General features: G+C 45.7%; 1 protein-coding gene across 7 annotated transcripts in view; it reads left to right on the forward strand.

The window, feature by feature from the left end:
• Window positions 1-17,523, forward strand: part of GARNL3 (GTPase activating Rap/RanGAP domain like 3) — a 150,043-nt gene that overhangs the window by 87,557 nt on the left and 44,963 nt on the right. For all 7 annotated transcript variants that reach the window (XM_078436467.1, XM_078436465.1, XM_078436464.1 and 4 more), the window contains 6 exons: window positions 1,663-1,727; window positions 4,576-4,639; window positions 7,672-7,698; window positions 14,888-14,963; window positions 15,635-15,733; window positions 17,240-17,343. In XM_078436467.1, coding sequence (XP_078292593.1) covers window positions 1,663-1,727; window positions 4,576-4,639; window positions 7,672-7,698; window positions 14,888-14,963; window positions 15,635-15,733; window positions 17,240-17,343 — 435 coding nt within the window. The remainder of the gene's footprint in view (window positions 1-1,662; window positions 1,728-4,575; window positions 4,640-7,671; window positions 7,699-14,887; window positions 14,964-15,634; window positions 15,734-17,239; window positions 17,344-17,523) is intronic.

Below are 17,523 nucleotides of genomic sequence, written 5' to 3' on the forward strand. Positions count from 1 at the left end.
CCTACAAGAAATGCTCTTACCCTTTGTGCTGCCAATTTTATTAGTCAAAGTTAGAAAGAAAGTTTTATGTGTGTACTACATCGTATTCCCTTTTGCCAAATGTGTAGTGTAAATCCTTTGTGGATTACAAATCTGTATCGTATCTTTTTTGAAAATTATTATTTTTTAAAAATATGGGCACCTGGGTGGTTCAGTCGATTTAAGCATCTGACTCTTGATTTCAACTCAGGTCATTATCTTGTGGTTCCATGGGTTCGGGGCCTGCACTGGGCTCTGTGCTGACAGTGTGGAGCCTGTTTGCAATTCTGTCTCCCTGTCTCTCTGCCTCTCCTCTGTGCGCTCGCTCGCTCTCTCTCTCTCTCTCAAAAATAAATAAACTTTTTTTTGTTCTTTAAAATAATAAACAAAATGTTTATCTTTGAGAGAGTGCAAGTAGGGGAGGGGCAGAGAGACGGGAAGACAGAGGATCCAAAGCGGGTTCAGTGCTGATAGCAGTGAACCCGATGTGGGGCTCAAACTTGTGAACCATGAGATCATGACCTGAGCTGAAGTCAGATGCTCAACCACCTGAGACACTCAGGCACCACTCTTTTTTGGGAGATTATAAAGTGAGCGGCCTTCATCTATTCTGGGTGGTTTGGACGTGGGACTGAACCATTCAGGCAACCTTTCATTCGTTCGCTTTCACGCAAAAAATATTTGAGTGCATTCGAGCAGTTAGTCACAGCGGGTATCATTTAGAGAGGAAGAAACAGAGTTTAAATAGTAAACACAGAGGGGTGCCTGGCTGGCCTGGAGGGTAGAGCACACAACTCTTTGATCTCAGAGTCCTGAGTTCAAGCCCCACGTTGAGCATGGTGCCTACTTTAAAAAACACATAGTTAGCAACGTGAATGGAACTGGAGAGTGTTATGCTGAGTGAAATAAGTCATACAGAGGAAGACAGATACCATATGTTTTCACTCTTATGTGGATCCTGAGAAACTTAACAGAAACCCATGGGGGAGGGGAAGGAAAAAAAAAGAAAAAGAGGTTAGCGTGGGAGAGAGCCAAAGCATAAGAGACTCTTAAAAACTGAGAACAAACTGAGGGCTGATGGGGGGTGGGAGGGAGGGGAGGGTGGGTGATGGGCATTGAGGAGGGCACCTGTTGGGATGAGCACTGGGTGTTGTATGGAAACCAATATGACAATAAATTTCATATGAAAAAATAATAAAATAAAAAATATATAGTAAACACAGAAAAATATAGAAGTGCATATTATGAAACCCTCTCTGAAAGATTCGAGCGATTTCTAGTTCCAAAAGCCTTTGACTTGGAGGTATTACATTCAGGTCCCATTGACACGTGGACACTGTTTTCTTCTCATTGTCTTGGAGGCTGATCTGACTCTTGGCTCGGAGACTAGACCCCCTTCTCATCTCAGTCACGTGGCTCATCTGAGCCCCACACTAACACACCCATCAGTCCGTATGTTGAAGAGTAATGCTTAACTCCGCACGTGTCGGGCTAGGGGGATGGTGGAAGACGTTGTCAAGCCTGAGCAAGCTTTTCTCCACCACAGAATGTGTTTATTCATATATTCTTTTAAATGGCCAGGTGAGGCTCTTTCAGAGATGGAAATCGCCAAATCCTCACTGATCTGGTGTTTTGACTTTCCAGGGTACCCAGAAAATATGCCTTCCGTACAGTCCCACAAAAACTCTCTCTGTGAAGTCCATCTTAAGGTGAGTACTCATGAATAGAAACCCAACACCAGGAGCCTTTATAAGTATTCTGCTCCTGCGATCATCTGATGTTACTTTTCTACTTTCTGGAGCCTTGACCACATAGCAGACATTGTGCCAAGCATCTGACTTGCATTACCTCCTGCATGTCAGCGTCTTCACAGCAAGTCCGTAGGATGGGTGCTGCGATCCTCCCCACTGTGCGGCGGAAGAAATGGAAGCTCAGAGAAAGCCAAGATCACACAGCGAGTGTGTGGTGAAAATTGAGCTCCCCTCTTACGCATCTCCAAACTGCCTGCGTGGCTGCCTTCTTTTCTTCTTGCATGCCTGCAGATACTTTGGTTTCATAAACAAAATCAAGAAATGTTTTTCCTCTCATTTTCCTGCTTTGAAACAGAAACTCATATGTCAGCAAATGCTTCTCAGGGAAGAATGTCCTTATTCTTTGCAAAGAGACCGTTAAATGAATGGAACATCCAGCTGCTCTGTGCTCGGCTGGGGCTCTGCCCCCACCTCTCCACCCCGCCTCGTGTCACCCCTCCCCCCCCCATACCGGATGGCAGACACCCCTAGGAATGCCACCACTCAGGTGCTACCTGTTGCCCTGTCACCATCCGAGAGGTTACGAGAGGTTACATTGTAGGTTACATTGTAGTAACGGTAGCTTCTTAGGCACAGCGCTAAATGCTCTACAGACATTCTCTTAGAAAGTCTTTAAATTTTTAATGTTTATTTATTTTTGAAAGAGAGAGTGTGAGCTGGGGAGGAGCAGAGAGAGAATGGAGACACAGAACGCGAAGCAGGCTCCAGGCTCTGAGCTCTCAGCACAAAGCCCAACGCAGGGCTCGAACTCAAACTGTGAGATCATGACCTGAGCCAAAGTCTGACGCTTAACCGACTGAGCCACCCAGGCACCCCTCTTAGAAAGTCTTTAGACCACCTCCACAGAGTAGATCTGTTATCACCTACACTCCACCAAGGAAGGATCACAGCTTCCGAGAAGTGAAGGGATTGGACAAAGATCTCACAGCTGGTAAACCACAGAGCTGGGATTTAAACCCGGGTCCCGTTATTCCCAGGCTTGGGCCTTTAGCCACTAAAGCCCGTGTTATGTGAATATAAATGCTTATCCCAGGGTCCTGTGGTTTACTCTCTGTTCATCGGCAGCTAGGTGGTGGGAAGAGATCGTGTTCTCAGTGTCCCAGCCACAATGCACACTTGCCAGAAACATCTCTTAATTGAAGGGACAGTCTTGACTCCGTTAGTTAGGGACCGCATCTGGCTGATGAAGTGCACTGAGTTCAGAAGTAAAAATGTTCATATCTCATTTTCAAGCTTGATTTGCTCTTCAAATCGCAGGCCTTCTCCTTTCTGCTCTAGGCTTTCTGACTTTTCTCCTGAGCAGTCTGAAGCCTGAGCTATGAAAGCATCAGTGGAGAGGTTAACATTTTTATCAAGCACAGAAATACCTTGCTGCGTCTAAGGAGCTATAAATCTTAACCGGCTTTGAGAGGAACACTTAGAATTACACTGGCTTCCGATTTCTGTGACTTTTTTTTTTTTCTGTGACTTTTTTTTACTCCAGCTTCTTTATATTTAAGGACAAGTTTCATTTAGTCATGACCTCATTTAGTCCTGTGAGTAGGGCCTCTGCTTCTCAGCCCACCGCTCTGTAGCCAGAGCACAGAGGAAACATTTCAGCCAGGAAACACTTTTTTTTTTAAAGACGTGGAAGAGCAAAACGTCTCCAGTTGCTGCCGATAGAAGAAAAGACTTTATCTTTATTTGTTACCACCGTGAACTTGAAAACTTTTTAAAAGGAAATGAAACCGTGAATACTGTGGAGTCAGGTAAGTCTGGGTTCAGATCTTGGCTCTGCTCCTTACTAGCTTTGTCATCCTAGTTCAATTTCCTCACCTTTAAAATGGGGATAGAAGAGTACTCACCTCGTAGAGACAAAATTAGGTCATCCACGTAAAGCATTTAGCGGGGTGCCCGGCATATAGTAAGTACTCCATAAAGATCAGCTGTTATTATGTTTGCCTTTCACTTACAAATACGGGACTCCTAGATGAAAGGGGCCTCGGGGGTTGGGGAGTTCAACTCCCTGTTTTATTTATTTAATTAATTAATTAATTAAATGTTTATTTTTGAGAGTGACAGAGACAGAATGCGAGTGGGTTAGGGGCAGAGAGAGAGGGAGACACAGACTCCGAAGCAGGCTCCAGGCTCTGAGCTGTCAGCACAGAGCCTGACACGGGGCTCAAACTCACAAGCTGTGAGATCATGACCGGAGCCGAAGTCAGACGCTCGACCGACTGAGCCACCCAGGCGCCCCTCAACTCCCTGTTTTAACGTCTGGAGGAACTTAGGCCCAAGGAGGTTGGCATTGCTTTTCAAAGTAAAACATGAAAGAACGAGCTTGTTAAAGGGGGCCTTTTTGCCCTGAGTGGCAGAAGAATGGCCAGAGGAAGAAAGAAATGCCCAGTGGGCTTCATTACATTTCATTTTATCATTAATTGCTACGGAAATGTCAATGAATCGCTTTTTTAATAAATACAAGTAAGAATCTTGAAGGTTAGGTTGCCCAAAATATGCTCCTGATTGCTCCCCTCCTCTCTTACTAGATGAGTGTCACTAAGGGGCAGTTCTATAAGGAAAGTACAGTGCCGTATTTGGTTACCCTCATGCATTCATTCATTGAGCACCCTGTGTGATCATTGATTTCCTGTGTGCCAGGCCCTCAAGGGAGTCCAGCTGTGATTTTCTAGGAGCTAGTACGTAGTTTCTCTGAAGCCCTGTGACTTGCGCCACCACTCTACGGCTCATTCTCTCCGTTCTATTTCAGTGCCATGAATCTGGACAAATTTGAGAAAGGCCCCAGAGAAATTTTTCATCCCGAGATCCAAAAGGTAACACAAGTTTTTTGCTTCATAATGGTGTATGTTTGATCACAATGTTAGATTAGAACAGACAGATCATCGGTGATTCTTGGCCTAGGATACGAGCATAAGCAGAATCACCTATGAGGCTTTGAAAAATAATCATAAAGAACCTCGCAGCTGAGATTCTGATTTGTCAAGTGGGGGTGGGAATCTGCATTTTTCACAAGTCCCACGAATGATTCTGAGGCATAGCCACAACTGAGAACCGCTGAACTAATATGGTCCTTGATCCATGAACCAAAAGGGTGTATGTTCAGAAGGACCTTACTGGGTTAAAAGCCAGTCTTTTTACTGAGTGATGTAGAATGTATGGAACGTGAGATTTTTTTTAAGTAGCAAAACACAAAATGTGTTTATTGAGCTCTAACTCCAATAGAACACCATAGACGATAGAAGGTATCCAGAATCCATCCTGTTTTCTCAAGACTTACTGTTAAGGGAAAGCAATCTGCCTTGGGAGAAAAAATTTCAGACTCATAATCTAGTAAAGGACCATCAGAAAAATGTCAGCCAAACTTCTGTCTTGTCTCAATTAATTTAGCTTTGAAATTCTCCCCTTGAAACTTAGGAATGCAGCCATCACATAGTGCCGGCTGTGTGTCAAAGCTGAGCTTAAAGGGACTGTGTACACCAAGGCCGGTGACAGGGAAGAGGCTGGAGAGTCAGGCTGGAATCCTAGCTAGGAGGCAGTGGAGAGCCTGTGGAATCTTTAAGTAGAGAAACATCGTGCTTAGTCCTCTTTTCAGGGAAATAATTCAGATGTTATGGGGAGGAGAGAGGGGAGCGTGAGTAGTCTTTGCTTGCATACCTTCAAAATAGTTAGCTTTTAAAATAAACTTATTGGGGGCACCTGGGTGGCTCAGTTGGTCAAGTGTCCGACTTTGGCTCAGGTCACGATCTCACAGTTCGTGGGTCTAAGTCCTATGTCGGACTCTGTGCTGACACCTCAGAGCCTGGACCTTGCTTCAGATTCTGTGTCTTCTTCTCTCTCTACCCCTCCCCTGCTCATGCTCTCTCTCTGTCTCTCAAAAACACATAAAAGTTTTAAAAAAATTTTTAATTAAAAAATAAATAAAATAAACATTGGCTGTCAGCTTACCCCAAATACATAAAGTTGTGAATTCCCCATATCTTCTGTTTTAATTTTTAAGACAGTATTTGTACACTAACTCAACTCCAGAAGGAACTGAGGCCAAAATGGGTGTATTCGGTTAAACTTGAAGCAACTTAAAGCTATGCAGTGCTTAAAACTAATTCTTTATATCAGATTTTCAAACAACTGGGAATTATTAATATGCTACCATCAATGTGCCTTTATTCTTTCATCTGTACAGGCTATCATACTCTTTTTTTTTTTTTTTTTTTAAGGTAAGGGATTTTTTTAATATTTTATTTATAATTAAAAATTTTTTTAACATTTATTTATTTTTGAGAGAGAGAGAGTACAAGCAGGGAAGGGGGAGAGAGAGAGGGAGACATGGAATCTATAGCAGGCTCCAGGCTCTGAGCTGTCAGCACAGAGCCCGACGCGGGGCTCGAACTCACAGACCGCGAGATCATGACCTGCGCCAAAGTCATATGCTTATTAACTGACTAAGCCACCCAGGCGCCCCTTTTTTAGAATTTTTTTAAATATTTATTTGTGAGAGACAGCATGAGCAGGGGAGGGGCAGAGAGAGAGGGGGAGAGAGAGAGAATCCCAAGCAAGCTCTGCACTTGTCCAACACAGGACTCGATCTCATGAACCACGAGATCATGACCTAAACCAAAATCAAGAGTCAAATGTTCAACCAACTGAGCCACCCAGGTACATTTGAGTCAGATGTTCAACTGACTGAGCTACCCAGGTACCCCTAATGTTTATTTATTTTGAGAGAGGAGAGAGAGAGAGAGAGAGAGAGAGGGAGGAAGAAAGAGAGGCAGCGCATGCATGGGAGGGGGGCAGAGAGAGAGAGGGAGAGGATCCCAAGCAGGCTCCACCCTGTCAGCACAGCACTCACTCTGACCTGGGGCTCGATCCCATGGTTCATGAGATCATGACCTGAGCCAAAACCAAGAGTCAGACACTCAACCAACTGAGCCACCCGGGCGCCCCCAGGTTATCAATATTCTTAATCCTTTCCTTCTTGGAGCCTGGATAGGACCCCCAGACACAGGGCCCCAAATCCACGGAGCCCATGGGATGCTTCTATCGGCACCTTGCCACTGAGCAGATATCCTCAACAGACTTCATCTCTGCTCAGTCATCCCTGTCTGACTTCCCCCTTCCAACAAAATCAAAGAGGACAAGATAACAAAATACGGAAGCCTTCTGCCTATTTATATCATAACTCTGTGCCTGTTTTTCACCAAACAAAAGACACCTTCAGCTTCCCCGACATCTGCGTTTTGACTTTCTTTCCCTTAACAGGGGGCCACCCACGCACCCTCCTCCACTCCGGGTGTGTGAGTGTGCACCTGTGTGTGCCCCTCGGTAGTGGTGGTTTCACAGCTGCCACCGTCTCCTGTAGATGTACCTGAAGAAGCCTTGACCAACAGGCGTTAGGGAGAAGAGAAGGAAAGCGGTCTTGGATCCAAAAAGTAAACCAAAAACAAACCGATCGCATTATGAAAAAGGCATCTTTCCACCAAGCAGGAAGGTGGCTGATGCTATTTAAAAATGTTACTCGCCTTTTTCTGGCTGCTATACTATATAGTTACATTTATCTTGGCTAAAATCTTCTAGAAGCCATGTGTGATAAGCTAGCTTTAAATAGATGGAGAAACCCGGGTGTCTGTGTGTTTCTTCCCACTGCGACACAGTCTTTTGTTCCCAGATAGCTGTGCTATCGTGTGACTTTCCTAGATGGCCAGGTATTTTACAGAAATCTGCACAACTAAATTTTTTAAGCACTTCTAGGTGAGGAAATGCTGTAAACTGAAGTTTGGCTTTCACAGGAAGTCAAAATAAAATCGTTACTGTGAAGCATGGACCTAACTTTCAAATTTTTGTTTGACAGGACTTGCTGGTTCTTGAAGAACAAGAGGTAAGTAATTTTATGAGAAATTTGTTCCTGCTGTGTTCTGCCTCACCCTTCACCATGACCATGACCTTTTCTTTCAGTCAAACCTCTCTACGTGGATTTGCTCGGTGAGCAGATTATTAGCATGGAAAGACTTTCCTGACATTTTTTTCCAAGGTACATTTCAGAATTTCCTGTGCAGCCAGCCATAAAGACATGAAAGGAAGCTACTTAAATCCGCTCGGAAATATTCAAATTTTACCCTTGTAATCAGGGCGAGTAATGAGGTTTTAATTTTCATGAAGTCAAAGGGTGTTAGTGCTTGACTAGCACACTTAATTTACCGACATCATATTTATTCGCACATTTCCATTCCCTGTTGCCCCACTTTTAAAATTTTTTTTAATGTTTATTTATTTTTGAGACGGAGACAGAGCATGAACGAGGGAGGGTCAGAGAGACAGGGAGACACAGAGTCCGAAGCAGGCTCCAGGCTCTGAGCTGTCGGCACAGAGCCCGACGCAGGGCTCGAACTCACAGACTGTGAGATCATGACCTGAGCTGAAGTCGGACGCTTAACTGACTGAGCCACCCAGGTGCCTGTTGCCCCACTTTTAAAAAAAATGTCCTGGGGTTTCTAAGTACATCACTAACGTAGGGATATAATCAAAACGTTGTCAATAGGCAACTGAGTAGTTCAATTGTAATTTTTGCGTACCGTGCCTGTCAGTAAATGACCGTAGCATTCGGCCAGTTGCTCAGGCCACACTTGGAAAAGCCCTTAACACCTCTCTTTCCCTCTCACCCCAAATCTAATCCTTCAGCACATCCTATGACGATTTCTTCAACATATATCCCAAATTTGAACATTTCTCAAATTTTCCACCACGATGCTCTCATCCCTTGAACCACCCCCACCTGCACTGTGCAGAACCTCCGGCTTTCAGCTTCCACTCTCTTCTCTTTCTCGTCTGGCATCATCCAAATGGTCCTTTTAAACGTCAAGCCAGGTCATCCCTACGTTGCAGGCTCTCATGGCTTTCCATCCCTCTCCAAGTAAAGCCCCGAGTCCTCCCCGGCCTCCTGGGGCCTGCCTGACCCAGCCCTGCTACTTCTCTGGGCCTCTCCACACTAACCACGTGTACTTGCTTACTCCTCATCTGCCCTGGGAGAGCCCACCCCCTAGGATGCCCCTCCCCAGATGTCCTCAGGGCCACACCCTTTCCTTGATTAGAGTCTCTGCTTGGAGAGGCTGTCCTTGCTCACCCTCTAAAATAGCACACCCTGCCTCTTACCCTCTGCCCTACAAGCTGCTCTGTGTTTCTTCTGGACACTCCTATTTTCATTTGCACGCTTTGTACCACTAGAATGTAAGCAGCATGAGAGCTGGGTGGAACTTAATCAATTTGTTCACTGTCTTATCCCCAGATCCTAGAGCAGTGGAGAGAGGGCACAGAGTAAATATCTGTTGCTTGAATAAGTAGATTATGTATTGATTAAATGAATTGTGAGAAACAATGATGCCATTGAGAAGAATGAGGTAGGGGCGTCTGGGTGGCTCAACCATCTGGGCTGGTTGAGCGTCCAACTCTTGATTTCAGCTCAGGTCATGATCCCGGGGTTGTGGGATCTCATGAGCCCCATGTCGGGCTTGGCACTGAGCACAGAGCCTATTTGAAGTTCCCTCTCTCCCTCTCTCTCTCTCCCTCCCTCCCTCCCTCCCTCCCTCCCTCCCTCTCTCCCTCCCTCTATTCCTCTCTCCCTCCCTCTATCCCTTTCCCCCACACTTGATCTCTCTCTCTCGAATTAAAAAAGAAAAGAATGAGGTAGATCTTTATTTCCTGGCCTGGAAAGTTTTCCATGATATAATGTTTACTGAGGGGAAAAGAAAGCAATTCACAGGGCAATTCCTGTTTATTTTTTAAGTTTATTTATTTTGAGAGAGCACACCAATGGGTGAGGGTCAGAGAGAGAGAAGGAGAGAGAGAGAATTCCAAGCAGGGCTCCACGCTGTCAGCACAGAGCCCAATGTGGGGTTCAAACTCCCGAACTGTGAGATATGACCTAAACTGAAATCAAGACCGACTGAGCCACCCAGGCACCCCAATTCCAGTTGTTTTTATAAGCAAAGATTTATATGTGTATTCATTCATTTGCTCATTCATTGATTCAACAAATATTTACTGAGCTCCTCCTGTGTGTGTACCCTGTACTATTTGAGGCACTGGGGATACATCGGCAAGCAAGACAAGGCCCCTTCATGGAGCTTACGATCTGGTGGGATAAGACAAAGTGCCCAAGTAAGCAGACATAAACGTGGCAATGTGGCTAGCCCTGAGGGCTGTGGGGAAAAGAAAACAAAGTGGGCAGTGCAGGAAGGAGCAGGTTTTTTATGTTGAACAGCGTAGGTTTCTCTGAGCCAGTGACATCTCAGGGGATTCCTGTGAACACGTCGATGTACGTGCAAAGTCGCTGAGATAACGCGGCCCAGGTTGTTGTAACTCCCAGGAGGACTTTGTGCAGGACGGTGGGGGTGTAGGATGGGCTGCTGCAGAGCACCAGCACACAGACGCCGACATTTTTATCTGTATGTTATCCACGTACAAGTCATGCCTGTGGCTGCAGTTGGTAGAAGGCAAGGAATGAAAGTAATAGACATTTCTGGCAAACATTCAAAAATTACAGAAATGCACAAAACTCGAAAGTACCGCCTAAAATCAGAGAGAAAACTGGTATTGGCATAGTATCCCATTTTGGTATATATGTTTGTTGTATTTTACGTAAAATTAGGATTACGCCGCGTAGAGTTTTCACGTCTCAGAACTATTCTGTTCGTGAATCCAGAGGTATTTATTTGGCACCTACAGAGTACATGCACATGCCTGTTCTGACAAAGTGCAGAAACGTATAAATGGAAAATGAGAAAGCTCCCCACCTTCACTTCCACGCCCTCCCCTCCCCACCCCTCCCCACCCCATCCCCAGCCCCGTACAACCCCTGTGAACTGGTTTGGAGTTTATCTTCTTACACTTCTTTTTTTGGACCTCCTGAGTTTTGGAAAAGTAAATAGCTGATCTCTTTCTTTCTCAATTTCATTTCTTTACTACGAGAATATTGCTCAAAGCAATAAGAGCAAGCACTCATCACAGTGTATTCCAAGAGGCCTGAGCCATGGTCACCCTTCAGAGAGGTTGTGGCCAAGGCCCTTCTGTTTAATCCTGCCACCTTCTTGGCCCGGGAGCATTTATCCTAATTCCACCCAGTTACAGTGATAAACTATCTGAAACCCGAGTTTTGTCCGTCCCCTGAGAGGCACCCCAGGAGAGGCATGGCTCCCCAGGCCGCAACACGTATGGAGACAGTATGAGAAGTGTAGGAACACGTGAATCATAAAAATGCCAAGGTAGCGCCTAACCCGGAGTAACAAGGAACCAGGGGTATCTGGTTTCAAATCAGGCCATCATTTCTCGGCGCTTCTCGAATTATTGGAACTTCAGTTTCCCCACATACTTCACTTCCTTCAAAAGAAATATGATTCCTAGCTCATTATTAATTCCCAAGGATATGACTGCACCTTGGCTGATAGTCACGTTGACTTTTGTCTCAGAACATTTAGAACTTAAAAATCCAAAGTCCCTAAGGGTGCGTGGGTGGCTCAGTCGGTTAAGCGTCTGACTCTGGATTTCAGCTCAGGTTCGTGGGTTCAAGCCCCACGTCTGGCTCTGTGCTGACAGCATGGAGCCTGCTTGGGATCCTCTCTCTCTCTCTCTCTCTCTCTCTCTCTCCCCCCCCCCTCTCCCCCCCCTTCCCTCCCCCTCTCCCCCCCCTTCCCTCCCCCTCTCCCCATGTCTCTGCTCCTCCTCCACTCTTGCTCACTCTCTCTGTCAAAATAAATAAACTTTAAAAAAAGCGCCCCATACAAGTAGGAATTGAAAAATGATTCTATCTCTATGATGAGTGTCTAAGCAGGACTTAAATCCTGAGAAAACCAGTTTGCACGGATTTCCCCACACCAGTCACCTCCCTCCTGGGGCCCAGATCTGGTGTTAGAACCTTGAGACCTCTGTGCCATCCCCCAAGATCTAGTGCTGAGAGATCAGCTTCATGATGTCAGCTTAAATAGTTTGCTCACATGTGATCTGTGGTGGTCGGGTAGTGCCACGTCAAACCATCCCCTCCCCAAAACCATCTCTTCCAAAAATATAATCCACTCTATTCAGTGAAGCCTTGACTTCTGGAGATAGGTGGTAACTCTGAGTTAATCGTCACCATCATTTGGGAAGCCCTAGAAACAAAATTAGCTGGAGACCCTGTAGGTAAATTCCAGGTATTTTAACAAGGCCTTGCCACACTGGTCTTTCTGGAGTCCCCACCTGAAGCGGGAGGATTCCTCGGCCAGGGCGCTGGCAGCAGGATGCCAGTCACAGAGCCATAAAAACTCCTTCAAGCTTTGGCCGGTGATCGGGTGGCAGGAGGCCCCCTTTCTACTTGTGGCTCAGCACTTCTGTCAACCCAGCACTGCCCGGAGAAGACCACACCACGGGGCTGGGGAGAGTGCTGGGTCAAAAGTCTGGAGACCCGACTTCTGGCTCCTATCTCAGCGTCCGCTTAGTGCCTGCCTTGGGTGAGGCTGGCCTTCCCTGGTCTCCACTCGTCCTGTCTGTAAGAGGAAAGCATGGACTCCATGGGCCGTAGGGTCCCTTCTGGTTCTAAGAGGCGGCCGGTGCCCGGCTCACGACTCTAGCCATCGACCCAGCCTTTCTGCTCTTGGCTCGCCAGCAGTCAGCTTGGCTGGACCCGATCCTGTGCCACGTGCCAGTCTGCTAGCTTGTTCTCTAGTCCAGTGGTTCTCACAGTGGGGTTCCTGGACCAGCAGAACCAGCATCACCTAGGAACTTGTCAGAAATACAGACTCTTGGGCCCTACCCCAGAAGTGATGAATTGGAGATGTCAGGAGTGGAGCCAAGCAGTCTATTTTAGCAAGTCTGCAAGTGATTCTGACACCTGGTCAAGTCTGAGAGCCACTGCCTTAGTCTCAACACTGTTATCCTAAGAGATACTATTATAGGCAGACTACTATAGACACTATTTATTTATTTATTTATTTAATTTATTTGTATTTTGAGAAAGAGCGCACATGTGCATGAACAAAGGAACAGAGGAAGAGGGAGAGAGAGAATCCCAAGCAGGCTCCTTGCCCAGCCCAGAGCCCAGTGCTGGGCTCCATCTCACAATAGTGAAATCATGACTTGAGCCAAAATCAAGAGTCAGAAGCTTAATCAGCAGAGCCACCCAAGCACCCCATGTAGGTGCTTTTTTTTTTTTTTTTTTAACATTTATTCATTTTTGAAAGGCAGAGACAGAGCGTGAATGGGGGGAGGGGCAGAGAGAGAGGGAGACACAGAAACAGAAGCAGGCTCCAGGCTCCGAGCTATCAGCACAGAGCCCGACGCGGGGCTCGAACTCACGGACTGCAAATGACCTGAGCGGAAGTCGGCCACTTAACCGACTGAGCCTAGGTGCTTTTTAAGGGATCTCTGAGAATGGAGGGTGTGCCCTCCAAGCAGTCTTAGAGACACGTGACTGCTGTCATCATTTCCAAAACAGAGAAAGAAAAGTTAGCAAGTTTAGAATCCTCAAGTAGGAAGAGACCCCGGACAAAAATTGTAAGAAATTACCGAAAACAAGATTGTGAAGAAGAGGTAATCATTTGGAGGCAGCTTGTGAAAAACAAGTTGTATGTGACCAGTTTTGTGTCTTTGCTCCTTTATTATGCACACGGTTATGCCATGAATATTTATTAATCGTCTCCAGTATACCCAGCACCGTGATGGGCACTGGAGATTCGGTAGAAAGGAAGACGTGTATGATCTATCCTTCAAAGACTAGTGGTAGAAACAGACACAAATGCACATTTAATCAAAGAATTACTGAGTATGAATAGTGCTAAGAAAATAAACAAGATGCTATGGCCGGCAGTGACTTTATACCGAAAAGTCAAGGAAGACCTCTCTGGACACGGGCATATGAGCCAAGACCTGCATGATGGGAAAGAGCAGACCGTAGAAGGGGCTGTGGAAGAGTTCCAGGTGAGGGCTCAGCCTGGGCGCATTCTCTTTCACGCTCTGTATAGAAAACCACACTCACTGATGGATGTGCATCTGTCTGTTAGGTGTGTTGAGGGCAGAAAGATGCTTAGAAGCACAGCATTGGGCCATTGGATTTTTAGTCTTAATTCTCCCAGACCCAGCTGTCCTGAATCCTGGCATTCTGCCTTACCCGCCCACCCCGGCCCCTGCCACCAACCTGTGATCCACTGGCCGATGCTTTAAACACCTTTGTTCCTAGCCCACCCTTTAATTGACCACCTAGAATTCCCCCATCTAGTGGTGCATCACAGAGCCTCGCCAAAGTTGATCCTCTTCCAACCTTAGATTTCATTTTTGTTATGAAATACTTCAGATATACAAAAAAAGGGTAGAGAATAATATTATGAAGACCTGTAAACCCATTATCCAGCTTAAGGAAGAAAATATGAAAAGTACCATTGATCTACCTGATCTCATTCCCCACTCTTCCTGTAGAACCTATCTTGTATTTGGTATTTATTATTCCCACAGAATCTGATTTTAATCCATTGTTTGGAGTTCAGGGTAGCAGATTGAACATTTGTACTAGCGACTTCTTGATATCCCCACCCCAACACACACATCTGTTTTGTGACTTCTTGAAGTTAATTATCGTGAGGAATTCGGGGAAACCAGCTTTTAGAATAAGTTGCCTACAGTTTCCATTTCTGTTCCTAACAGTCCACAATATATCAGCCTAAGATTGTTGTATTCAGTTTTGAATTACGCCGAGCTCTCCTGTGTTAACTGATCAGAACATGGCACCGGTCCTGTGAGCTCCTGCTGGCAATTTGAGTGCTGTTTTGCTGCAGAATAGACCTGGCATCCAGCAGAAGCCATTAGTAATGAAATTACGAATGAATTAACTCACATAAAAAAAAAAGTCTCAACTGTAAGCCATAAAAACCTATAGAAATAAATGATTTTGTTAATACTAGTCAAAATTGAGATGGAGGAGAGAAAGTAATCCTCAGATATCCATCTTGGTCATTGAAGTTTTCCTAAGTGATGAACAACACATATCCTAACTGTATATGTTTTCATGGTAAAGTTACATTCGACGCCTTTTGTTGTCTTATTGTAAGGGCTCTGTGAATTTCAAGTTTGGGGTTCTATTTGCCAAAGACGGGCAGCTCACTGATGACGAGATGTTCAGCAATGGTAAGTGTCCCCTCCTTTGTGCTCACTGAAACCCTTGTTGACAGTTTTGACAATCCAAACTGAGCGTACCTGTTGAGTTGGAGTCTTTCAGTTGTTTCACGAAATTTTAGGGTAAAATTTCAGGGTAAACTTTGTAGGGCAGCTGCTGTCCAGTTTCATCCAATTTGGCAAATATTTGTCGGTCACCAAATTTGGACCGGCCACCGGCACCAGAGATGGAGTCTGTCTGGAAAAGTACACGGGATTGGAAGAATTTGGCTTTACATCATAATCTCAGTAGCAGAGGAAGATTTTTCTCTGATATTTATGGTTGGGAGAATTATCAAATGTGCCATTTTCCTGTTATTGTAACCTGCACTCTTCTTGTTACATACCTATTCATTATTAATAGAAGTAGCAATGGTGTTTACGTTTTGCAACACTAAAGCCTTGTGATCCCAGTCTGGCAGCGGGAAGGTTGGTCAGTCTGATTCTGTGGTTTTCCTTTCCTTGGAATCCCGTGAATTGTGGAAGTTCCTTTGCGGTCTCCGGGAAGGAAGTGTGGCCTCTCCGCTCAGTCTGCTGCCCAGGTCTCCACGGCCTCATTAACGTTCCAGTGATTTCAGGGCATCGTTAGAAAATGACGACCTTGCACATTCTGTACTTTATTCACACTTTACCTCTTCCTGCAGAAATCGGAAGTGACGCTTTTCAAAAATTTTTACATCTTCTGGGTGACAAAATCACCCTAAAGGGCTGGACAGGCTACCGCGGCGGTCTGGACACCAAAAGTAAGCTCACCTCCTGATCTCTTCTGCTGCCATTTGTATAACTTCTCTAGTAGTCGGCCTGACCTGTATTTGGATTTAGTCCCAAGGTGGGGAAGGGATGGACAGGAAAGGATGAGAAGGAATTTGAGCTTCATACCCAGTCGGACACAGGGTGGCTGGACACATCTGGGGCCTCCATTGAGTCTGGCAAGTCCAAGTCCACCCTCAAACAGCCCCTACGTGTGGCAGGCCACGGTCCGTGAATACTTACTGTCGAGAGCCTCTGTGTACCAGGGCTACGTGAGGCTCCAGGGACGTAGCAATGGATACACCAACATGGTCCCTACCTTTCTAGGAGCCGATAGTCCAGTGGATAGCACAGACCCTAAACAGATAATTACCAAATACCTTAGCACTAAGTGCCTGGAGGAACAAAGAAGAAAAAGTGCAGAGTGCCGTGGGGCATTTTCCCTAATCTGGGGGATGAGAGAAGGCTTCCCTGAGGGAAGGATGAGAGGGAGTAATTTGAGTCTTGAAGGGAGAAGAGAATTCTAGGCAAGAGAACATTTGTGAAGTCGCTGAGTGAGGAAAGAGCCTGATGTGTTCTAGAAACTAAGAGACCATCTTCACGGCAAAGGGACTGGAGAAGAGGAGGGGGCGATCCCGCGGGGAGTTTGAGATCACATAAAAAATTTCGGATTTTATTGTAAATGGAGTTGGATGTCATGAAAGGGTTTTAAGTAGAGGCGTGGTGGGGTCTGATTGCACCCTCCAGCCAAACTTGCTGGCCGCGGAGTGGGGAATGACCCGGCAGGGTGCATGGGCACACGGTGAACCTGACCGCCCGTAGGTTCGCTACCCCCATTGCCAATACTCAGCCTCTCCGTTACGGTCACAGCCACCATCCCCTTGTTTTACAAGTCTGTAAAAACAGACTTGCTCTTACACACTTGCTGTGGCCTGGTACCCTGCAAGTATAATCTTGAAAACATCCCTAGAAGGTAGTTACTCTTTTTATCCCGATTTTCAAATTAGGAAACTGAGGCTTCGAGAAAATTGAGGTGACTTGTTAAAAGGAACATAACTGAGAACTCGAACCCAGGTCTGCTTAACTCCAAAGCCAGTGGTTTCAGCCACTCTGCCATCTGCCCGTGAGAGTACTTGCTTTGTTTTATGGACGTCATAATTATGTGTACGTCATCGCGTGTTAATTTTGTCCTGTACACGAGCAGTAACTGGAAGGCAAGAGATTGCAGCACCTTCTCCTTTTAAAGCCCAGACGTCTATGTGAATCAGACAGCAAGCGAGCTTAGAGCGGGGAGGGGGAGGGCTCTCCACGTGGGCAGGAGCCTTGTATTAGCTGGACAGTGAGCCATACTGTGGCTTCCGCTCAGGTGGATAACCCAGAATGATCTTTGGGAGTGTACTAACTGTGTGCTATAGTCCCCCAGCCTGCAAATAAAGACTATTTCCTTAGGGTGTCAGAATGCTCTGTGTCTACTAAATGCTCACGTTTATGTCTTACAGATGATACCACAGGGATACATTCAGTTTATACTGTCTACCAAGGGCATGAGATCATGTTTCATGTTTCCACCATGTTGCCATATTCCAAAGAGAACAAACAGCAGGTATGTGCGAACACAGGCTCTTTGAGAACACACAGACCATCACATAGTGACCTAAATGTGGAGAAAGCGTCGCTATGATTTCATAGAACAAGAAACCGTATGTGCTAATATATGAACTGAACTTCAGGCACCAGTGTAGGGACGTTTCTAGTCTGTGTATTTGAACTTTCCACAAGCCTT

The sequence above is a fragment of the Panthera onca genome, chromosome D4, assembly GCF_046562875.1.
Source record: "Panthera onca isolate mPanOnc1 chromosome D4, mPanOnc1 haplotype 2, whole genome shotgun sequence".
NCBI lineage: Eukaryota > Metazoa > Chordata > Mammalia > Carnivora > Felidae > Panthera > Panthera onca.